This window comes from Diabrotica undecimpunctata, chromosome 3 (genome assembly GCF_040954645.1).
Source record: "Diabrotica undecimpunctata isolate CICGRU chromosome 3, icDiaUnde3, whole genome shotgun sequence".
In the NCBI taxonomy this organism is placed as follows: domain Eukaryota; kingdom Metazoa; phylum Arthropoda; class Insecta; order Coleoptera; family Chrysomelidae; genus Diabrotica; species Diabrotica undecimpunctata.
In genome coordinates, this window is record NC_092805.1 from 67539921 (window position 1) to 67566974 (window position 27054).

The window sequence follows — 27054 nt, forward strand, 5'->3', positions numbered from 1 at the left end:
AATGTCTATCACCGGGTATGGATTTATTTTTGTCCAAGTTTTATATTGGTCCACTATTTCAAATGCAGTTCAAACAGACATATATTAAATTGTATGTTCCGTTTTAAATTCGTTCAATCTGTATATAGCAGCGCTACAGGCTTTATAGGCCCCTGGCTTCTAAAAACTTGGTTATTTCCCTCCATTTTTGTCGGTCTCTTGCTTTCTTCTCCAATTTGTCATGCCTATTTCTGACAAGTCTTGCTCTACTGCTTTGTTTTAACATTTCGATTCTCTGGCATTCGTATAATGTGACCAAGCCATCTAGCTCTTTGGGCTCGAATTTTTGCTGTAATTGCTGGTTTTCCATACATCCTCATTATTTCTTTATTCATTCGTCTTCTCAAAATATTCTCTGCCATCTTTATTCCTCCGAAGATTTTTCTAAGCACTTCTTTCTTTCTCAGATATCTACTTCCTTTTCTTCCTGCTGGTTCATAATCTACGTTTCACTGGCATACATCACCGTGGGTCTGATTACTGTCTCGTAGACTCGCAGTTTAGCTGTTCTTGACACATTTTTTGCTTTCAGTAATGAATTTAGTGACCCTATCGCTCTGCTTCCCTTCATTAATCTTTTGTCTATGTCTTTTTCTTCTTTTCCTGTGTTCGTTATGGTTACTCCTAAGTATTCAAATTCTGACACTTTTTCAAAACTATAGACAGTCTCTGTTTCTTTAATTTTGATATATTTGTTATTATTTGTTATGTCTCCTCTCATTTCCATATATTGCGGTTTTGATTGGTTTATTATAAATCCGTATCTTTTCGCTTCTTCTTCTTCAAATTTCTGGAAAACTTTTTCTAAATGTTTTTTTGTTCTCGTTAGTATCACCACATCATCCGCGTATACTATGCACTGTTCCCTGCTATTGAAAATAGTCCTGTTTGTGCTTATATTTGATCTTCTTACGATTTGTTCTAATAATAGGTTGAATAAATTCGTTGATAGCGGATCCCCTTGTTTTAAACCTCTATTCACTGTGAACTGTCTTGAAAAGCTTCCTTTCATTGTTACCCTATTCATTGTGTTCCTAAACGTCATTCTCACTAGCCTTATAAGCTTTTCTGGTATTTCTAATGTTCTCATCGCCTCATATAGCATCGTTCGATCTAGTGAGTTATATGCTTGTTTAAAATCGATAAATAGCATATGTAATACTAAGTTTTGTTCGTAGCTATTATTTTGTATCAATTTTAATATATTTATTTATCGACATAATTCTGAATGACCAACTTGAGACAAACAGTTCTTCCCTCCTCAACTTATTCAGTTAAAGACTATAAAGTGTAAACACATGTCAAAAATAGATTACTTGAGAAAGGCACCCTGCCGAAACAGATGTAGTGATAATAAATAAATTTTGTGAAAGTTTTGAAAACAAAAATTTTCAGTATTTTTTTTTGCTAAATGAGATACTAATAGCCTAAGATCCCAATGCAGGATCACTACATTTAATTTTGTAAATTATTTTATTATTTTATTTTTGTTGTATTTAATCAAACTCACATTTTTACATACATTTAAAATTAGGAGAATACATTGATATTAGGTTGTCAGTAAAAAAGTGGACGCAATTTTTTTAATTCAATTAATAGTAATTCATTTTTACAAAAAAATTATTTTGTTCATTTATTTTTTAAATAAAATACGCTGGTCATGACCATATATCAAATTAAAGTTTTAAAGTAATTTTTTTTCCTTAATATGATGATATAAGGTTTTCTGAGAAAAAATGGTCAAAAATTAGGGTTGCCAGCTGTTAAAAACGCGAGGTATCAAAGATAAAATAATCAGCTATTGCGCAACGCTACAGGTTTAGAAGTGTCAGGTGTGTGAGTTTTTACAGCAAGAGTCTATAGATATATAATATACTTATTATCATTTGTCAAATCCGGGGTCGCTGCGCCATAGGTCTAGTTTACTTTATCTTTGATACCTCGCGTTTTTAACAGGTGACAACCCTAATTTTCGACCATTTTTTCTCAGGCAACCTTATCTCATCATATTAAGAAAAAAATTAGCTTTAATTTTATATAAAAAACATGCATGTACGAAATGAGCAGCCTAATTTATTTAAAAAATAAATGAACAAAATAAAATATTTCTCAAAAACTAATTACTATTAATTTAATTAAAAATATTTGCGGCCACTTTTTGACTGGCAACCTATTATCAATGTATTCTCCTAATTTTAAATGTAAGTATGTAAAAATGTAAGTTTGATGAACTACGTTATGAAAGTAGTGGTCCTGCAGTGGGATATTTACTATAATATTTATTTATTTGTATAATACTTTGATACATTTTTTCACGTATGTTGCTAGTTCAGTTTCATTATTTTTTCTTAGATTATACAACTAAAACTCATATGTTGGGATTATATCTCTTCTAAAGGCGTTAATTTTAATTTTATTCCATGTCAATAAATTTAACTGTCAAAAATATAGTAATTACATAACAGTGAAATTTCACTCTTATTTTGTTCTAGGATACATTGTATCATTCTTAAATGATGCGAATTAAACGCACTACACTAATATTAGGATTGCTGATAATAATATGGTCATCAATATTTTATTTAACGTACTATTACCATCCTGTTCACATGTATAGTGAAATACCTAGTAAATTGAGCCAGCAGATTGTGATCTTAGAACAAGACATATCAAGAGAATTTTTAAAAAATAATGTCATGATAAAAGATGCTCAAAAAATATTAGAAATCAAGAAAGAAAATGAAAATTATCAACATAGTATGGATTTATATGAATTCCGTGATGTTAAGATTCCAGTGTTGGTCTTTGCCTGCAATAGAATAACTGTTACTAAATGTTTAGATAGTCTAATTCAGTATAGAACTAGGATGGATCAATTTCCAATAATTGTTAGTCAGGTAAGTGTTTTATATATTTTAAATGTTTTATTTGAAATATTTTATGTATATTATATATATATATATATATATATATATATATATATATATATATATATATATATATATATATATATATATATATAAGAAAAAAGAAGTACTTGTGACTCGTTTGGAAAAAATATATAAATGTTTAATGTTTTGGATGGGTTTTATATATTTATAAAAAACATCCAAAACATTTTATATATATATATATATATTTATATATATATATATATATATATAATATATATATATATATATATATATATATATTTATATATATATAATATATATATATATATATATATATATATATATATATATATATATATATATATATATATATATATATATATTTAACGTGATTATTTCGACCAAAAAACAATTTATAAATATGTTGGAAATATCGGGTATGTGGTCTATATTAAATAAAAAATGTTTGTTTTTTCTAAAGCTCAATATTTCGCCATTTATTTGATGGCTTCATCGGGAGTACTATACAGTGATACAGAAAAAATATAATGACTTAATAAAAACATTAAAAAACCAACATCAACTTACTGAACAAGTTGAAAAAAAGTTAACAATCTATGACTCATGTTTTCCTAAACTTTATTGTTTGCCTAAAATCCATAAATTGGACGTTCCTCTCAGGCCTATTGTAAGTTCTTTAAAGTCCACTACGTACAACATTTCTAAATTTCTTGCTGATATATTAAATGATGCCTTTGAATATCGCAATAATTATAATTCTACGGACACATTTACCTTTGTCGATGCTGTTAGGGGAATGCGGTTACCAAAAGATTATGTTTTATTTCTTTGGATGTAGTTTCTTTATTTACAAACATTCCATTAAATATGGTCACGGACATTATAGAAACAAATTGGAACCTTATAAAAAGACTACACGACATTATCTAAAGGTAATTTTTTACTAATTCTCAGGTTCATTTTTAATAACACTTTCAGTTTCAATGAAAAATTTTACTCCCAAATTTTTGGAACACCTATGGGTTCCCCGATTAGTCCCATCCTTGCTACTATTGTAACTGATCATCTCTTAGATAATGTGATCACACAATTACCTTTCGAATTACCATTTATATATAAATATGTCGATGATATCATATGTGCAGTTCCATCTTATCACATCAATACCACATTAAACATTTTTAATTCATTTAATGAACATCTTCAGTTCACAATTGAAACCGAGACAGATCTTAGTATACCATTTTTAGACACAAAGGTAATAAGAACAAATGACAATATTCTGACATTGGATTGGTACCAAAAGCCAACAGCATCGGGAAGGTATATGAATTACTTTTCAAACCACACCACTCGTCAAAAATATAATACAGTATTGGGTATAAAAAACAGGGTAATGTCCATTGTTGATGATAATTTGTTACAAAAAAATCTGGACATATTATACAAAATTTTTCGAAATAACGGCTATCCTAAACATATTTTAAAAAAACTCATTTACAGCAGTAATTTTTATGATGGTCCTGTCCTTGATTCTAACAATGAGTCAATCAAATACAAAAAACTCCCCTTTATTAACGGTCTAACCCAGTCTGTCGTATCCATATTTAAAGATGTTTCCAATATTAATATAGCTAAATACAATACCATAAATAGCAAACAACTTTTTTCTAAAATTAAAGACCCAGTACCAACCTTATATAGGAGTAATGTGGTATATGAAATACCGTGCCTAGTATGTGAAAAAAGCTACATTGGCCATACATCGCAGTGGCTAAAACAACGTATCACACAGCATAAAAGTGATTGCCGCTTAGGAAAAAATTCTTGCGCAGTTGTCGAGCACTACAGAAACACCGGTCATCTGTTAGACTACAACAATACTCGTATTTTGGCACAGACTGAAAATTACAAAAGTAGGTTATTTTTGGAGATGTACCACATTAACAAAAATAAACAAACTTTAAATTATAAAACAGACACGGGACAATTAAGCAACATATATTGCAATATATTAAACAAAATTTAAAACTACACTCACCTTAATGATTAATCATACTAACTAACCTTAATGAATAATTAAAGAAATACTATTCCTCTAATGTTTTCTTACATTGTTATTTTTTGCATTTTGAAATAATTTTTACTTGTTCCATCTTATTGATTGTTAACGAACGTGCTCAAAGATATTTTAAATTTTAACATGCTTTTATTAAATGTACAGTGTCATCAACAATAATGTTATTTTAGTATTAATTTTATTTATGTGTATAATCTTTTAATTTCTGTAAGTATTGTAAATCTAAGTGTACGTCAGTGTTTTGAAATGTTTGTTTTTTACAGTTACTCCCGATGAAGCCATCAAATAAATGGCGAAATATTGAGCTTTAGAAAAAACAAAGATTTTTTATTTAATATAGACCACATACCCGATATTTCCAACATATATATATATATATATATATATATATATATATATATATATATATATATATATATATATATATATATATTATATATTGTTATGTTTCTTCTTTCCCAACCAAAGAAAAATAAATAAAAAAATCCATCGAAATAAAATTTTAAGATATCAATATAAACAAATTGTATATAGTAATTTAAGATAAGATTTAGTGTAGATAAGAATAGAAATTTGTTTGGAAAACGACCTTTTTCCGTTTCAAACAAAATTATCAAAAAACCTTTGTTTAGAATTAGAAGACATTTTACCTGTAAGTTAATCTTTTCATTGCTTGTATAATCGAGTATTAAATGACCATATTCTAATCTTTTGAAATATGTATAAATTGTGTATTGACAAAACCAATTTTAAAGTAAGCTATTTAGTTTTTCTCTGAAACCGAAATTAGGCTTTTCCAAAATCATGGTAAACACAATTTGAGCTTTTGATTGGACGGTCGTTTTTAAATGGGAATTTGTGAGCCGATCATGAGAACCGGAGAAGTCAGTTATAATTTGGTCATCGAAGGAAACAGTCGTTTGTCTCAAGATAGGGTGTGGTTCGTGAGTTGGATACCGGCATTCAAATTTAAGAACTGAGGTTTTGTTAGGCTAATCAAAAGTTTAAAGTTTTGTTGTTTTCTTGTTTCAAGTAAAGAAAAATTTAAGTAAAATTGGTTTTCACTTAATATAAATGTATGTAGATTTAAAATCTTATTGTTATAAAATTTGATTTATTTTCTTGTATGCTGATTGACAAGATAACTACAGAATTTGATCATTGTTTTATTCGTTCATATAAAATAAAGAAACGTAAATTTTTGTAATATAATATTTTTTTTTATTCTTATCCTTCTTCTCTGTCCCGATAAAGGACAACTAGAAAATCTTTGAATCCATCGAACACAGGTAATATAAGGAGTTTATTTTACTTTTGATAACAAATAAGTTATATTTTTTTATTGGCTCAATAAACTAAGATTAAAGTCAAAATAAACAATCATAACAATATATATATATATATATATATATATATATCCTTAGATAGCTTAAGTTTTTTACATATTTTTTATATACATGTACAATTACCACATGGTCTTTTGCTATGCTAAGTTTGAGTTAATTTGTAAACTGTATTTAGTTTCAATTAATTATTTATACAATATAATTTTATAATGTCCATTGTCGTAAGCTTCTTTACATATTTAATATCATTGACTGCTACATATCTTTTTGAGGTAACACACGTGTAATAAATTTTCTATGGATGTTTGGTTTTGCATATTGTTCTTTTTAGATGAACTGATAATGCTTTCTGATTAGAAAGCGAAACGTCTTCAATACATAAATGAAGTAGCCACCTTCTTTGTCTTTTTCTCTACCTTTTGACCGAAAAACCCACCACTCTTCGAGTGATCCTTAATATATATGTATATATATATATATATATATATATATATATATATATATATATATATATATATACATATATATATATACAGGGTGGTCCTTAAGTAATTTTACAAATAGAAACCGTAGATTCTGCACTTTAAAATATTACCATTTAAGCCAACTTGCTTTAATAAAATATTGATATTAAGAAAGATACAGGGTGTTAAAGAGGGAATTTAAAATTTTATTTTTTGCTATAACTTTTACGTTTGTAAATATTTTTGGACAAAAATTTACAGTTGGATGCTTCTCAGTAGGATAAATTATAATTTTATACTTACTTTAATGTAACTAATAGAGGGCGCTACATATGCCACATGTGTGGCATAAATTTGTGCTTAACTTTTTTGCTCTTTAAGTTAGCTCTATTTGTGTTAAAAAATATTAAAGATACATTATTTTCACAAATAAAAGGTATACTTGTTAGTAACCTAAAAATTCAACCGTTTTTGGGATAAATGCATTTTATAAGGCAGCTGCACAATAATTCTTAGTTTGATATTTGTGCGGTAAAGCACTGAATACCTGTAGATAAGCATAATTCATAGTTTATTCTTATTAAAACAACTCAAATATGATAATGTAACATCACAAAATGTTTTGTTACGGGTGCTAAATGTCTTATTGGAGAAAAGATATTTCATCTTCTTCTTTAGGTGCCGTGTCCGTATTCAGACGTTGGCCGTGATCATGTTTACATTCCCTTTGCTATCGCTTCTTAAGTTTCTATAATGGCGTTGTATTACTTTTTCTCTATTGTAAAATGCTAAAAACCCAAAATATGTGGTTTATGCAAGATGGTACACCACCACATTCTAGAGAGAAGGCATTAGAACATACTTAAATTCAACTTTTCTGAACGTTGGATTGGTCGTGGTAGTCCTTGGCAATGTGATGAAATATTGATATAATTATTTAATTCATAAAAAATCCGAAAATAATACTTATTGTTCATTACGTAAATTGTTTACCCATTTTTATTAGGACAAATAGAAACTAGAGCACAGGTATTGAATAACATATATGTGTCCTGTTTCATAATATTTTTGCTACAAATCTAACCTGAAAGACTCAGCATTTTTACAAAAACATCATCGTTGTCCTAATAACCAATATTGTTATAAATATAGTAAACACACAGGCACTTTAGTTCAACATAATATTAGTTCGTTAGTAAGAACACTTACTTTGACAAAAAGTTATGTTATTTAGTTTAACTATTTCTTAATTTGGTTTGTAAACAAAATGTTTTGATTATGACTTTAATTGAACATGTAACGTAAAATGTTTGATGTAAAATCCTATTATTCTGTTATTTTGTCAAATCCTATTATTAATTATCCTGTTGATATATTTATTTTATTTAATATTTCGTTAACTATTAACTTTAGTTAAAGGTATTTTATACCAAAATTCAGAAGTATTAATGTTTTTGTCTATTTTTTCTTCGTTGCCTGGAGTAATTGCCTTAGATCAGAATTATGCAGCTTATTTTTAAAATGCGATTATCTCGAAAACTGTTGAGTTTTCAAGTTATTAACAAGTATACCTTTTTTTCGTTAAAATAATGTATCTTTAAAATTTTTTTCCCCAAATACAGGTAGCTTAAAGAGCAAAAAAGTTAAGTGCAAATTTATACAACATATGTGGCATAAGTGGCGCCCTCTACCAGTTACAACAAAGTTTGCATCAAATTATAATAAATATAGTGCATACCGCTCCCGCGCATACAGCGAGTATAATATAATAATATAAGTATATATATAATCGACACTCGACACTGAGTGTCACTCGACACTGAGGAGTAGGCAGATTGAGACCTCAGTGCTGAGAGACAGTTCTTGTAATACAGAACACGATACTGGTACGTCTCGAGTGAGGGGAGTAGGCAGATTGAGACCCCGAACTCGAACCGAACTGTATCACTCTTGATAATGGCTCCAAAATGGGTGCCGAAACGTCGAGTAATAAATTCTCAACGTGGTTCTTCCCGAGAACTAAGTAATTTTCATATATATACATATATATATATATATATATATATATATATATATATATATATATATATATATATATATATATTGTGACAATTGGGGTTTATAGAAAATAATTTATAAGTTATATACTACATAATATTAGATATAAAAAAGTATTTGATTATTTTAAATAAGTTATATACTAGAGAATTTTATAAAAATATATTTATGTGAGGGCATTTTTAATAAATTAGCATATAATAATTGTAAAAAGTTGTATTTTAATGTTGTAAATATATTTAAGTAAGCCATGTGCATAGGCAACCAACTATACAGTGAGTGATAGACAGATATACATACTCTGAAGTGACGTTTAAGAATATTTACGAATATAAAGTGGGGTTATAATAATAATGTTAGTTTAAAATGTTTAATTTATATATATTTAATGATTTAAATGTTTATTCTGATCTGAAAAGCCTAAATGTCAACAAAATTATTAATAGAAAAGAATGGAATTCTCTGGATCACCGGAGATGGCCATGTTTGCAAAATGGTTTGTTCCAGAAAATTCAGACATGTATTAAATAGAACGAATTGGAACATGATCTCTTACCAGATGATTCTAGATTATCCAAAAAGATATAAATACCCGTGATTTGGATTCAAGATGGCAGTTTTTAGTCAGAAGTCAGGCCAGTTTATTATGAAAGTTAGTAGAAGATAGACACAATTAGTTAGTGAAGTCAATTGTTCACAGTTTTAGTAAGTCAGTCAAGCAGTTTAATAAGAAATATGAAAGTTAGTTGGAGATAGTCCAATTGTTTAATATAGTGAGTTAAATGCAGATTAAAAATTATGCATATATTTAATGCACATTTATAATTATACACAAATAATTATTGAAGATTATAAAAGTATATTAGAAGAATATTGGATGGACATTGGAAGGAATTAAAATTATATTATGATTGGAGATTAGTATAAATCAACTTATAATAATTGGATATTGGTATATTGAAAAGAAGAATAAATATAAATGGTGTTTGCTGGTTTGCTTGGTGGTGTATAAATGCTGGTGAAGAAAAATATATCTTAAATTGGTAGAAGCTGATAATTGGAAAAAGTAATTTCACCAAAAACAAGGATAACCGAAGTACGAAGACATTCAGTGGTGATTAGAATCTATATAGTGGAAAACAGTTCATTTAGGCATTCAGTGAAAGAAAGGTACAAAATTTTGTTAATATAATTTAGTTAATGTCATAACAATTTCAATTTTGAAGATAGTTTGTTTAAATTTTACATTGTCTATAGAATTTAATTAGTTTTATAAGAGTATCAATTTAAAGATAGTTTATTTTAAATTTACATTGGCTAGGTTAGATATATATGTGTGTTTCATAATAGTTATAATAAAGATAATTTAAAAAAGTACTTACAAACTAATTCTTTGAGAACCGCGATAAAAACCCTATATTATTAAAATACTCATTGCTCATCATTCAAACAAAAAACACATCATAACAATTTGGTACCCAACGCGGTGGCTCTCTATTTAAAAGAATTAGTTTGGGAAGATAAGTGCTCTCATATAATTAAATTAATTATCAGTAGAAAGGAAAAATTATAGATTTTATTTTTAATTATATTTGAACAAGTAAAGTCTCAAAATGTCTCAAGGAAAGAAAGGTACAAGAAGCAAAAAGAATGAAGAAGATGTGGAAGTAGAAACACAACCTATACAAGAGGAGAGTTTAGTTCAAGTTCCACAAGATACTGCAGAAATGAATCCAGAAAGAGAGGAAAATGTCAATATGGCAGCTTTGATGTCATTAATGATGCAGATGAACAAGACAATGGAAGAGAATACAAAAAAAATGGAAGAGAATTCAAAAGAAATCAAAGAAGACATAAAAAATTGGAAGAGAATTCAAAAGAAGTCAAAGAAGACATGAAAAAAATGGAACAGAAATTAGAAGAGAATTATAGAAAATTAGAAAAGAAAATAGAAGATAATAATAATAAAATTGTAAAACAAATAGAAAAACAAATGGATAAAAAACTTGAAGCTGCAGAGAAAAAAGTAGCAAATGAAATAAAAATTATACGGAATGACTACAAGAAAAGGATAGAAAATGAGAGGACAGAAGTAAAGAGGATTATTCAAGATAATAAGATAGATATAGAACAGAAAATAGAGTTACAGAAATGTAACTTAGAAGTAAAAATTAACGAAGACAGGAGAAACACAGAAGAAAAATTAGATGATATACAACAAAATATCCAAATAAATAATAATCAAATAAGAAATGTGGAACAGAGAATAGATGATATTTCACAAATGAGAGACATAGGGAGACCTTACTTAAATTTAACAAATGAGACTGGGATTAAATTCTCTGGTAATATAAAAAATTTACATCCTAGAGTATACATAAATAGTTTAAAACATAAATTAAGATTTGTGAATAATATTAATGATATTAAAGATTATATTAGAATGACATTAAATGACAATGCAGCAACTTGGTTTGCTAGTATTGAGAATGATTTAGATAATTTTCAAACATTTGAATATAAATTTTTAAATTATTATTGGGGTGAATTAGAGCAAGCCAAGTTTAGAGAAATTCTATATTTTGGAAAGTATAATCAAAATTTAAAATCAAATATGGTAGATTATGCATTGAAATTGATAACAGTTGCAAAATATTTAGAACCACCACTTAGAGAGGATGAAACAGTCTTAAATGTATCTAGACATTTTGATGCTGATGTTGTGCAAACCGTAACTGTACGAAATATTCAAACAATAGATAGTTTTATTAATTTTATTCAAAGAATACAAAGAGGCAATATGACAAGTAATAATAACAACAGAAAAAACAACAATAACTTTCAATATAATAAAAATGATAATCAACAATATAGACAATCATATAACAATAATACTAGGTATGGTGATAGTTTACAAAATTTTAATAATAATAACAGTAATCCAAATAGACAGAACTTTAATAATAATACTAGTTATAATAGACAAAATTTTAATAATAATACTAATTATAATAGACAACATTTTAATAACAGTACTAATAATAATAGACAAGATTTTAATAATAGAAGAAATACAGAGCGACCTAACTATAACAGACAGGTAAATTGTGTTCGAAGGAATAGAAGCTGCGAAGACAGGGAACGAAGTAGTACAAGGCAGGAAAATGTGAGTAGAAGTCATAGTAGGGAAAGACATAGGACATCAGATCCAAGTGGTCAGATACAATCTGACAATTCTAATAATCAAAATTTTGTGCAGTAAACTTTCTGAATTACAAGTTAGGCCATTGCTATTATGAAAAACCTTCTGAATTTATTTCTTTAGATGAAGAGAAAATTATTGAATCTATTAATTTAATTTATATAAATGCTTTGGCCAAAAATAAAATGATTAAGATTATGATAGATACTGGTTCAGAAAGTACTTTAGTCTCGGAGAATTTTATTTTTAATACATTAAAATTATCAGATATAATAAAGATTCCAAAAATTAAAATTGTTGGTGCAAATAATAAGAAGTTGGGTGAAATTGATAAACTAGCCAATTTTAAAATTAATATTCTTAATAAAGAAATTAATATGCAAGGATTTATTGTCAAGGATTTATGTGTTGATATATTAATGGGAAATGATGAATTGGAAAAGAAGATAGTAAAGATAGATTTTGAAGAAAGAATGGTAACTTTGGAAGGGCAAATAATTAAATTTATGCAGAAAGATGAGGTAGAAGAAGGAATAAGAGTTGATAGGATATTATTAAAAGAAAATAATGATGTTTATGAAGAAGAAATGTATTTTGATGATAGGGAAATGTCCCAAAAGAATGTAAAGAATAATTATTGTAGTGAATATTTAAGGAATGGAAAATTTAAGCAGATGGATGCCTACGAGGCGGAGTGCGTAAAATTGGAAGCAAGGAATAATGAGTACATAATGAAGAATAATTTTATTTGTAAAGAAGAAGATATGATAAAAGTTTTAAATTGCCCTGAAGAATATAAATCAATAGTCATTTCCATATTGCAGCAACACAAGGGACTTGTCAATAAAGAAAATAGAATTGCACAAAATTATATCCATAGTATAAAAGTTAAAGAAGAAAAAGATTTTAAAACAAAATCATACCCAATACCATATAAATACAGAGAAGAAATAAACAAAACAATTAATAATATGTTAGAAGATGGGATCATTGAGAAGGCAGACACACGTTTTATTAACCCATAGTAGTAGTACGAAAAAGATCAGGTGAAATCAGGTTATGTTTGGATGCAAGGAATATTAACAAGATTACTGAAAAGCAATTTGAAGCACCAATGGGTATAGATGGAATATTAGGAAGAATTACAGGAATGTCATTTTTCACTAAAATCGATTTACAGCATAGTTTCTGGTTAATACCTCTAGAAAGAAAAAGTAGACAGTATACAGGATTTCAGATAGATGGAGTAGTATATCAATTCAAAGTAGTACCATTTGGACTTCAATCATCTTGCAGTGCTCTATGTGGATGTCTTCATGATATTTTGGATCAATATGAACATTTTGTAATTCACTACATTGATGATATATTAATTTTTTCTAAAACGGCTGAAGATCATGAGAAACACCTAAAAATTATAATAAATAGATTAGACAAAGTTGGACTAAAAATAAATCAAGAAAAATGTACAATTTTTCAAAAAGTAATGATATATCTAGGTTATAAACTTAACACTAACAGCTTACTGATATATCCATTTTATTCAATAGACTTGATTTGTTAAATAGATGGTAGATTTCATTATTTTGAATCAATTTGACATCATATTTATTGTCTGATACATATGGAAATTATTTTGTACCCTAAAAATCATAATTTGGGGTTAGATACAAAATTGATTCTATAAATAAATGTCTTTCTAATATAATAAAGTGGAAAAACTTACCAATTTATATTGATGAAAGTTATTTTGAATGGAAATACTTCCTAGATTTTGTCTATAAATAAACAGAACACAATATAGATTATATTTTTAATTAAGGTTATATTTTATTCTCTGATAAAATCCATTCTCCATTTGACATGACAGTTTGACCATAGAATAGCCGAACTGTGCTACGTTGTTCTCTGCTTTGATATAGACAGCGAACAGGGATGTATTTAACACATTTTAAATAAAAAAAAATTGATTTATTAAATTTAATAAGGTATGAGAAAATTAATATTTAAAAAAATAATAAGTAAATTATTTATTTTAAATATTATTTTGGGGTATTGTGACAATTGGGGTTTATAGAAAATAATTTATAAGTTATATACTACATAATATTAGATATAAAAAAGTATTTGATTATTTTAAATAAGTTATATACTAGAGAATTTTATAAAAATATATTTATGTGAGGGCATTTTTAATAAATTAGCATATAATAATTGTAAAAAGTTGTATTTTAATGTTGTAAATATATTTAAGTAAGCCATGTGCATAGGCAACCAACTATACAGTGAGTGATAGACAGATATACATACTCTGAAGTGACGTTTAAGAATATTTACGAATATAAAGTGGGGTTATAATAATAATGTTAGTTTAAAATGTTTAATTTATATATATTTAATGATTTAAATGTTTATTCTGATCTGAAAAGCCTAAATGTCAACAAAATTATTAATAGAAAAGAATGGAATTCTCTGGATCACCGGAGATGGCCATGTTTGCAAAATGGTTTGTTCCAGAAAATTCAGACATGTATTAAATAGAACGAATTGGAACATGATCTCTTACCAGATGATTCTAGATTATCCAAAAAGATATAAATACCCGTGATTTGGATTCAAGATGGCAGTTTTTAGTCAGAAGTCAGGCCAGTTTATTATGAAAGTTAGTAGAAGATAGACACAATTAGTTAGTGAAGTCAATTGTTCACAGTTTTAGTAAGTCAGTCAAGCAGTTTAATAAGAAATATGAAAGTTAGTTGGAGATAGTCCAATTGTTTAATATAGTGAGTTAAATGAAGATTAAAAATTATGCATATATTTAATGCACATTTATAATTATACACAAATAATTATTGAAGATTATAAAAGTATATTAGAAGAATATTGGATGGACATTGGAAGGAATTAAAATTATATTATGATTGGAGATTAGTATAAATCAACTTATAATAATTGGATATTGGTATATTGAAAAGAAGAATAAATATAAATGGTGTTTGCTGGTTTGCTTGGTGGTGTATAAATGCTGGTGAAGAAAAATATATCTTAAATTGGTAGAAGCTGATAATTGGAAAAAGTAATTTCACCAAAAACAAGGATAACCGAAGTACGAAGACATTCAGTGGTGATTAGAATCTATATAGTGGAAAACAGTTCATTTAGGCATTCAGTGAAAGAAAGGTACAAAATTTTGTTAATATAATTTAGTTAATGTCATAACAATTTCAATTTTGAAGATAGTTTGTTTAAATTTTACATTGTCTATAGAATTTAATTAGTTTTATAAGAGTATCAATTTAAAGATAGTTCATTTTAAATTTACATTGGCTAGGTTAGATATATATGTGTGTTTCATAATAGTTATAATAAAGATAATTTAAAAAAGTACTTACAAACTAATTCTTTGAGAACCGCGATAAAAACCCTATATTATTAAAATACTCATTGCTCATCATTCAAACAAAAAACACATCATAACAATATATATATATATATATATATATATATATATATATATATATATATATATATATATATATATATATATATATAAACATGGTATAGTAAAAAAATCCATGATGTCAAGTCAGAAGTGCATCAGCTCATACTTTATATTTACTTGGATTATATGCAAAAAATTCCAAAACCGGCCATTTGTAAAAAGAGCAATTTTTACGAAATGAAGAAAACTAAATAATATTAAATATCAGAAAAAGGAAGGTAATCAAAATGTAAATCAAAACCTAAAATGAACTTAAATGGCGATTAAAGAAGTAATTTATGAGTTATATACTAGAGAATATTATAAAAAGTATTTATATGAGGGCATCCTTAAAAAAATTAATAATAATAGCATAATAGTTTGTTTAAAAGTTCTTATTTTGCAATGTATTTGGTTATTTTGATAGTTATGATGTTATAAATAGATTAAGATGACTAAATTTGTTATATTGGGACATTTTGTGAATGAAAGTGATATGTGACAGTGAATCCAGGTGAAGTTGAACAGAAAGTGGACATTTGAAATAATAATTATGGATTAAAATAATGTTATTTACTAATTTAAGATGTTTAATTTATATCTATGTTCTCATTCTGATCTGAAAAGCCTAAATTTCGATAGAAATTCGAAATAGAAAAAATCTAACTTCTTTTCGTTCGAGATTTTTCGCGAGCATTGAAATATCTATAAATACGCTGTCACTTTGAGCGTGGTGGGATTAATTTTTGAGAAAAGAGAACTCTCACAATTAATTTTTAAAAAGTCAAGTTTTTGTTAAATTTTCATAGAAAAGAAATCAAACAAACAATGATATATAAATTATTAATAGTAAAAGTCAATCACAATAAAGAAAAAATAATATTTTACAAAAACTCAAGTATAAATTTTAATAAGAAAAAAAATCATTTGAAATGGTGGAAGTTGATAATTGAAAGATTGTGGTCTATTTTGGAAAGCAATTTCATAAAAAGAAGGATAACCAACTCTATTAATGTTTATAGATGTAATCTACTTCAATTAATTAATCAATTAATTATTTCATTAATTAAACAAATCAAAACATAAATAAAATATAAATCTCAGGGCTGAATGATCCTATCAATACTTACTTTTGTGGCTTCAAATATTTCTCAGTGGTTTCCTTATAGGGATAGACAAAAGAGAATCAAAATAATACACACATGGATTTCGATTAGAAATTATAAAAATCGTTTATTTTATCAAAACGGAAATCGATATTCAATATTGCAAATTTTATTTATTCTCCTATCTTTATTTCATATAACAATTACAAAAAAAAAGAATCATTTCTTTTTCTCTCCAAATTTTTTTAAATCAATAATTGTGAATCTATCTACTTCTGCTTTACAGAATGTTCTCGATGTTCAATTTTCTTGATATAAAAACAATATTTATTTATTAATATTATTGTATCATAAAAAAAAGTCAACTACAATGATTTATTATTTTTTATTATTTAATTATTTTTTAGAGTAAACAAAACTGATTGAAATTTGATGATTTTATAATAGTGAAATATGTAGTTCCATATGCCCTGTGGTATTTAAAACGAAAAACAATACATTCATATCATAACAGAAAACGACTGACTTTTGCTGATGATTATACACTGTCTTCACCCATAACACATTTCCTTACTTGCTGGTGTTTCGATCAAAGGAAAACTCGTCCACGTCCCCCAAGAATGTCTCTGCACCTCTGCTAAATTTTGTTCTCCTTTCCTTTCACTGATTCGTGCCGTACTCGTTCCGGCTTTGTCCTGATGCAATCTTTCAAATTTTCGAATTACTTAACACAATACTGGATACTTTAGACTCAAGAATTTATATCATCTTTCGACTTGGCCTATTACTCGTTCCACGATTTTTTGATGATGCTTGTAACTTCTCAAACAGAAACCTGTCTTTTCCTTTTTTAGTACACTGCAATCAAAACTGGACTTATCCTTTCGATCGAACAAAACACACTGCCTCACTCTCCACATTCATTCTCCGACTTCTAAATCGTTCCCCCCATAATTAATTTTCCATCCAATCAAAACCAACTTTTAATCATGTCGCATTATTTACCCAAAACTACCTCTCTCCTTAATCTAAACAAATTTTCAAATTTACGTAAAGGTCTCGTCATTTCGGAAGGCATGTAATTTGCATATTATGAGGCATGTCGAAATTGTATAAGAACCGCCTTTGAAGTTGGTGATTGGATACTGAAATTTTAACTAAAAGACAGTGGTGCGCACTATTTAGTAGATACAGCTAAAACATATTATACCAAATAAAGGCGATTTTTTAGTTTTCAATAATTTTGAACATATAGCCAACATTTGAAAAAGGATCAGTAAGATATTTGATGGGACAAAAACAATAATACCTTCGTAATACGTTTTACCTGAACAATCAAACTATTTTTATTGTACAAAAGAATTATTAAGTTCTGAATATTGATAAGTTTAACAAAATGGATTTTTAAAATAGCAATTAATTGTCAAGCGTATTTTCCAAAATATCAAATACCAATAAAATACCAAAATATTAAAGAGTGACGATAATTATATGCTAATGAACGGTCCCAATTACATGTACCTAGAACTTCTACCTGATTTAATTCTTTTCTTGGAAGCCTTTTAGTGATATAATGAAGTCATGTACATGAACATGAACATAAATGTTCCTATCTTTGGGAAGGGCCTAATTTCATGAACCTATCCGATTTAAGACGTTTCTTGGAAATATATATTAGCGATATAATAAAGACTACCGTCAATATTGCTGTCCTTCTAAAATATATGCACATCTAAATTTGTAAATGAAAATTTTAAAGATATAAAATAATTCTATATACATACCCTTTAAAAATTTATATACCTAATGTGAAAGTTTCAAAGAAGAACAACAAAATCTTATTTAATTTTCTTCCGAAGAACACTCGCTGTCACTATCGTCACTTCCTAAGTTTATCATAATGGGATTAATATCTTCTTGACGGTCTATTTGGACTTCGGATGTTAAATAACTGTCTTCTATTTTAATTGTATGATGACATCGTTTTCTCCACTCATCTGGGATTGTTTCGGAAACTCGTTTTTCCAACAGGTGTCTCACATCTTCCAATTTAAAAGTTATCTTAGTTTGTGCGATATTATTTTTAATCGCAGCCCATATTTATTAGCTCTATCGGATTTAAATCCCGATGGTATGGAGGTGGCCGTAAAGGAGTGTGACCATATTCACGCAAAAGTTCATCGAGTTCATACCTTTTGAAACGATTTTTATGGTACTTAATCAACGCATACAATTTGGGTTTAAAACTTTGAGGATTAAATTTTATATTGTTTTTAATCAGCAATCAATCATATCTTTTTTTTTTGAATTACTATTAGGCGCAGGATTCACTTGCACCGAATGGTATGAGGCATTATCGCAAACAACTACTGAGTTAGGCGGTAAATTTGGAATTAGTTTTACCTTTAACCATTTGCGGTAATTCGTGGCATTCATTTCTAAGTGGTAGTTACCGGATTTACTACCAGACTTAAATATTAAAAGCGCGTTTGGAATAAATCCCATTTCACCACCAGCATGCACTATTATTAAACGTCGACCCTTCATCAGTAACCCTTTACTAGAATTATCATTCCAAGATTTCGACAAAGTATGTCCACTGTGTACATATTTCTCATCGAGGTAAACAATGGGTCTCTCTTCGTTTCTATAATGTTTGATAAGTCTTAAATATTTGATTCTCCAAGCCCTTATTTCCGTCTTTTCAACCAACAATTTTCTGTTGTCCTGTGCTCTTTTCCAACGGAAATTCATATTTCGAAGAATTCTTCGTAGCGAGGCTTCTGATACTTTAATGTCCAAATCTCTCCCAATTTTGTTCTTTAATTTATTAACAGTAACACGACAATTCTCTGTTCTATGAAAATCGTATATTATACGCCGAATATCTGTAATTTGATATTCTGGTAAATCTGTCACAGGTGACTTTCGTAAAGGTCTCTTAAAAGAAAATTCAACTTTGTTTTTATTATCTAGAGACCGTTTGTTCTCTTGTAGTATTCTGGATACGGTCCGTACAGAAATGCCTATAACGACGTAAATACGAGTATAATCAGCGTATAAGTAAAATGAAAGATGCAGTAAGAAAAGATCTGGAGAAAATGGGAGTGAGAAAATGGGAAATAGTGGCACAGGACCGACAAACTTGGAAGGCAATAGTAAATGCGGCAAATACTCACAAAGAGTTGTGACGCCATTAATAATGATGATGATGACGTAAATAATAATTCAAAATAATTGGTATGTTGCAGAAATAATTCTTCAAATTTTAAATAGACAACACAAAATTGTTCTGAAGCTATTTTCTTGTGGCATTTTAAAGTAATTACTATTTAAATGGGAATAAGCCACAGTTTCAATTTCCACTTCGAAAATCGTTCTCAAAATACAAACATTAGTAAATTACTAATTTTTACAATTTACTAATGTTTGTATTTTGAGAACGATTTCCGAAGTGGAAATTGAAACGTCAATAAACGTACTTTAACCTTTAATTGTGGCTTATTCCCATTTAAATAGTAATTACTTTAAGACAACATAAAGAAACAAAAAAGTACATTAAGAAGTTAAGCGATAGTAGAAAATTAAAAAATAAATAAATAAGAGCTTTCTACGAAAACAAGAGCCTATGAACTCTTTCTCCATATATGGAAAATGATGACGATCTATTACTAAATGAACTATCTAGGAGAATAATGACAATTTGGCAAAATTATTTTACAGTAAATGTGGTTATTATTTTACAAAAAGTTATGGTAAATAAAAATGAAGTAGTAATGGAAACAAATGGAATTGTAGATGACCACATAGTAATAGAACTACCTACAAGAAGTAGTAAACAAAATAACGAAGTAAACGTAATAATAGCTCAAAATAACGACTGTAACGAAAGTGCAAATAAAAAATAAAACAAATAATTCGAAAATGGTATTTTCGACACAACCAATACAAAAGAGAAGCGAAGGTAGGCAAAATGGGGTACAAAAGCAGAGTATAAAAGATTGACAAATAAGTGACATTGAGAAGTAAAAGTAAAAAGTGTTGGAACATTGAATTTGAATATCAAAAATTAATACTAAATGCCTTGTGAATGAAACTCCTTACCTGTTGCTTCAGCAGTCTTATTTTTTACCATTAGCAGAGTGTCCATTTCACTTTTTATATTTTTAAAATAATTATACACATTAAATATTATTTGACGACCATGCTCTTTAATAACGCTACGCTTTTTTCCGTCCATTTTCAGCAAGATTGTTTGAAAATAAAATTATCTAATATTTAACACACACAACTTGTTCTCAACTGCACTGCTGCGCTACTGAGTATTGAAATTATTTACTGCTAAGGCGTGGCTTAGGTAGAAATGTCAAATTTTGACCTCTGCCCAGTGCGATAATATGCAAATTAGATGCCTTCCGAAATGACGAGACCTTTATCTTTTTGTCTTTATGGAGTTCCAAGAAAGAAATAAAATTTCGTATCCTTATTCTAATTTCTACAACTAGTCACGTTCTTATCTATTTTTGAGAATCTTAATACAAAGGTAGATTTTATCTATCTTCTATGTACCGTACGGATTAATGAGTAACCTACCCTCATATCTCGAAATCTTAATGTTCTCTCCTTTGTTTAATGTTTAATTGTTTTAATAAACAGTTCGACGAACACTTTCAAACCATTAACCCTAATCGTCTCTAATTGTTTGCTTGAAATACATTGTTCATGGGGCTAGTAAACAATTCTGCGAAACACTCTCTTAAAACTAGCAATAATTATTTTTACAAAATTTGTCATATACAGGGCGTTAAAAATTTATATGCTCGTGGTTGAGAGACGTGAAATTTTTTATTTTAATTTAAATTTTAAATAGCAATATAGTTTTTTTTATTTTTCATGTCAAATAGGAATATAACAAATCCCCTCCTTTGTATTCGATATAAATTATCCGCATCTGCAACTCATTTTTCTCGAAGCAAACCAACCTCCCTGTATATTGCCTTCTCTTAATCTGTCTTATACCCTAGCTTACTATCTAATTTATGCAGTTCCGTCTTTTATTCGTGATATTTGTACAAATCGTGAATATTGTAAATTCCTCGGATCTTTTCCGAGTCCATATGCCTCAACGCTAACTGTTTATCCCATCTCATTTAACGAAAATACACCTTCTTCTTATGTTAATGTATATAGTACCACATGTGAAGTAATTGCTTCCTTTTTTCCGGTGTCTTCATCCCGTGTTAGAGCGTCAGCTATGATGTTGTCTTTTCCTTTGATATACCGGAATTCAAAATCATACTCATGTAATAATAGAATGCCTCTATATATTCGATTATTCACCAATCGATTTTTCATGATATGTGCCAAAGCTGCCAGATCCGTCTCGAGATCCGTCTCGATTGTGAATTTAGCTCCCAATAGGTAAAACCTCAATTTGTTTACGCAAAATAGTACACTGGTAAACTCCGATTCTGTTACACTATATTTTCTCTCATGTGTTTTAGTCACTCGAGATATAAAACATATCGGCACTTGGTCGTTTTGTATTTGTGACAAAACTCCTGCAAATTTTTGTATGGACGCATCAGTTCGAAGTATAAGCTAGATTATAAATGGGGTGATATATTTTCATTCCTTGTTTTAATATTTTGAAAGCTTCGTCCTGTTCTTCTTTCCAATTCCATTTTATCCCTTTCTTCAGCAATTTTATTAGAGGAATTTCCTTTTGGCTTAAATCGGGAATTAGCTTTTTAAAATAATTGATCGTGCCAAGAAAACCTCTCAATGTTTTCAAATTTGTTGGCCTTCGGCTAAGCTTACTGTTTTGGTGTCCAATTTAAAACCCAAATAAATTACTTCTTTTTGAAAAAATTGACATTTTTTAATTAATTTTAATCCCGCGGTGTCCAATTCTTCCAGAATTATTTTTATGTGTTCCAAATGACTTTGTATATCTTGTGAAAAAATTAATAAATCATTGATTTAATGAACTATGAAATCTTCATGGCGATTTAAAATGGTATGTAGAGCTCGTACGAGTGCTGCACAAGCGCTCTGAAATCCAAATGGCACTACCTTAAACCGGTAGACAATACCATCAATTGAGAAAGCGGTATAGTTTCTACACTTTTCAGCTAAAGGTATCAACTAAAAACTGTGCTTTAAATCAATTTTAGAAAATATGTGTGACCCCGTAATTCTTCCAAAAATGGCCTCGATGTTTAGAGGTGATTCATATTGTAATACAGTGTGCTGGTTAATATTCCTGGCATCTAAACATAATCCCAATTCACCATTGCTTTTCTTTACTATCACAATTGGGTTAACATACGGTGAGTCACACCTTTCGATGATTTGTTCTTCCAACATTTTATTAATTTCTTCTTTCACCTCTTGTAGATACTTATATAGAATCGGGTACGCCTTCGATCGAAAATTTCCAAAGTTTTTAACCTTAAATGATTGTTCGAACTTTTTAGCCACTCTGTTTTCCTCATTTATTAAAGTTTCATAGTCTCTTAACATCAAACGCAATTCATTTTCTTTTCCTTCTCCACATATCAATTTTCTGTCTTTTTCTTCAGATTCTTCACACATGTTTACCGTGCATTCTGCATCCTCGTTTTTATGTACCTCCTCTTCAAATACCACTGTTTCAATTATATCCTTTTCGTTTTCATTTGTTAACTTTATTTCTTCTTAATCTTTTGGGCTCATCTCTTCTGTTGAGGAATCTCAAATTTCATTTTCTTTTGTTGTTAATATTATTTCTTCTTCTTCCCCTGAGCTCATCTCTTCTTTTGAGGAATCCCAGGTTTTAACTTCTTTTATCTTTTTCTGACCTTTTCTCCTTTTTCTTCTTTGTCCTTGCTTCGTTGCCAAATTCATTTCCACTGTTTGTTCTCTATCTGATTCGTCCGTATTTTGTTTCTCATGTTCCTTGTCCTGTTCTTCTTTTTCTTCTGTTAGTTTCATCGTATTGTTTTTGAAATCTATCACATGTTTTTCTGCCAATTCGTCAACTCCTACAATCATGTCATGTAACATGTTAGGCATTATTACACATTGTAGTGCATATAAACTCTTACCCAATCGTACCATTACTCGTATGCCTTCGTTTATATTTGCCTATGTTCATTTATTTGCGCCCGCCCACTAAATTTACCCTAGGTATTTTGTAAATTAAATTTGTTAAATTAATTTCTTCTATTAATTTTCTGTTGACCAGTGTTATTTCCGAGCCAGTGTCTATCATAATTTTAATTGGATTCTCGTTGATAAAACCATCCACAAATTTTAAATTAACTACATTTCTCTTTTCATTGTTTCCTGCCAATTTAATAAACTCCTTGGGGTGACCGTATTTTCACCTCCTCTGTACTATGGATAATCGTGTCCCTTCTTTCCCCGGAATTTTGTTGATTCTTGATTTCCTCCATTTTTCTTTCTATTTCTCGCATGTCTTCTTATAACGCGTTTTCAAATTTGGTTTCTAAGTTCTCTAGTTCCTTTCTCTGGCAATTTTGTATATCCTTCATTTTATTTTGAATTTTCATTTCTTGTTCTTTCATTTCATTCTTTATCATTGTCAAACATCCTTTTATTTCCTTTTCATAGTTTTCTATACGTTCCTCCATTTTCTTGTTGTTCTCTTCTATGGCTTGTTTTGTTTCCTTCTGATTTTGTTGCATTGTTCTTTTTGTTTCATCTATTTTCTTTGATGTTTCATTCATTATTTGTTTTGTTTCCTGTTGATTTCTATCCATTTTCTTTGATGTTTCATTTATTGTTTGTGATTGTATTTGCAACAGTTGTAATAATTTCTCTATTCCTGATTCTTTCTGTTTTTCTGTTTCCGTGATTGTTGTTTCTAAAACGAGTTCTTGTTCTGAATGTTCTTCTTGTTCCAACTGTTCTTCCTGTTTTTTGTTTTCTTTGCTTCTGCTTCTTGTGATCGACATATTTTTAGACGTTTATCCCCGCCAAATATGAAATTCGACTAGTATGTTGCAAAGACGAAACTTTTCTCACTCAAATGTAATAAATTGTCAATAAAATATATCAAATGTAAATATCAATCAAATAAAACAATTATGGGAAATTTGTACCTAAAGAGATCTAAAATTTTATGTCATCAAATGCAAATATCTCACTTTTAACCACGGGCCGATAAATGTTCAATTACCGGTTTTTTCTTTTTCTATCCTTTCAAATTTGCCACTAGAAATACTTTTCAATGCCTCACATTGGGCGCCATGTTATTATGATCTACTTTGACTCTATTGATGTTTATAGATCTTCTTCAATTAATTAATCAATTAATTATTACATTAATTAAACAAATCAAAACATAAATAAAATATAAATCTCAGGGCTGAATGATCCTATCAATACTTACTTTTGTGGCTTCAAATATTTCTCAGTGGTTTCCTTATAGAGATAGACAAAAGAGAATCAAAATAATACACACGTGGATTTCGATTAGAAATTATAAAAATCGTTTATTTTATCAAAACGGAAATCGATATTCAATATTGCAAATTTTATTTATTCTCCTATCTTTATTTCATATAACAATTACAAAAAAAAAAGAATAATTTCTTTTTCTCTCCAAATTTTTTTAAATCAATAATTGTGAATCTCTCTACTTCTGCTTTACAGAATGTTCTCGATGTTCAATTTTCTTGATATAAAAACAATTTTTATTTATCAGTATTATTGTATCATAAAAAAAGTCAACTAGAATGATTTATAATAAGTCAACAAAACTGATTGAAATTTGATGATTTTATAATAGTGAAATATGTAGTTCCATATGCCCTGTCGTATTTAACACGAAAAACAATACATTCATATCATAACAGAAAATGACTGACCTTTGCTGATGATTATACACTGTCTTCACCCATAACACGTTTCCTTACTTGCTGGTGTTTCGATCAAAGGAAAACTCGTCCACGTCCCCCAAGAATGTTTCTGCTCCTCTGCTAAATTTTGTTCTCCTTTCCTTTCACTGCTTCGTACCGTACTCGTTCCGGCTTTCTCCTGATGCAATCTTTCAAATTTTTGAATTACTTAACACAATACTGGATATTTTAGATTCAAGAATTTATATCATCTCTCGATCTCGCGAGAGTGAATTTCCGGCGGACGTCTGTAAAAGAAAAATTATTATTACTAACAGAAAATGAAATACGCGAATTCGATCGCACGCAGACTTATACTCGCTTCCACCTCAGTCCAGCGGAAGCGCCAAACGCTCTCGCAATCAAAATATTCGATTGTGCAGATCCACGTTATACTCTGAGTCAGAGTTGACGGTAACGTTCAATCCACTATACCCACGAGTTCTGCTTGATTAAGGACAGTAAAAGGGCTATACGGGTTCTAGCACAAAACAGGTCATTTTCCCATGTAAATCTCCATAAGAAATTCTAAGGTCGATTCTGGTCATTTTTGACGCTTTTTGTGGTGGAGGCGCGACTGGTCGTCAGATCGCGACGTACGATGGCTCGTTGGAAAGGGGAAGGGGCGGGGAACACGTTGAGATAGAAAAAAACATGGTGGCGTATTGCCAAAAGGACACTAAGCTTGAAACGGCTCAACGTACAACAACGTGCATGTTAGCGTTGGAAAGGAGAGGTGATAACAAATACGTAGACACAGAAAAAAAACATGGCGGCCTATTGCCAAAAGGGCACAAACTTGTAACTTCTAAACGGCTCAACGTACAACAACGTGCAAGGAATCGATGAAAAGGGGAGGTGGTAGCGAATATGTTAAAAAAAATAAACGCAAAGACAATGCCAAAACGGCACCAGATCATATCTTCATTGTTAATGGTCCAATTGTAAAGTACGAGGCGTCAAACGAAAGGTCAGAGGATAATGAATATGTTAAAACGCAAAGACAATACCAAAACGGCATTACAGCATATCTCCGTTTCTATTGGCCAGATTGCTATATGTAACACTTTAAATGAAAGGGGAGGAGGTAAAAACAGACCTTATCGAAAAAAAGCCCCTCTCTCTTTATCTCCAAATAATTCATATGCCATTAAACTGGATATAACGTACAGTAGCTGCTATCGCCGGAAATAAAACGAATAGGAACGTATACCATTTTTACAGTATGACCAAACCACCAAACATTCACCATAATATATAAGTCTACAGTGGCCGATCAATACATGGATCCCACCTCAATCATACACCTGCTCTTTAAAAAGAGCATATACCATTCGTACAGTATGACCAAACCATAATAACAAAAAAAAATCTTATTCGATAGAGATATCAGCCTAACGATCACTGCTCAACATGAATCTTATCTGAACGATCACTGCTCGTTCTACATACAGAGG

At 29.0% G+C, this 27054-nt stretch overlaps 1 protein-coding gene across 4 annotated transcripts in view; it reads left to right on the forward strand.

Annotated features, from left to right (window-relative positions):
- Positions 1 to 27054, forward strand: part of Mgat1 (alpha-1,3-mannosyl-glycoprotein 2-beta-N-acetylglucosaminyltransferase) — a 261795-nt gene that overhangs the window by 98217 nt on the left and 136524 nt on the right. For all 4 annotated transcript variants that reach the window (XM_072526042.1, XM_072526043.1, XM_072526040.1 and 1 more), the window contains exon 2: positions 2532 to 2936. In XM_072526042.1, the coding sequence (XP_072382143.1) occupies positions 2553 to 2936 (384 nt within the window). In that variant the 5' untranslated portion in view covers positions 2532 to 2552. The remainder of the gene's footprint in view (positions 1 to 2531; positions 2937 to 27054) is intronic.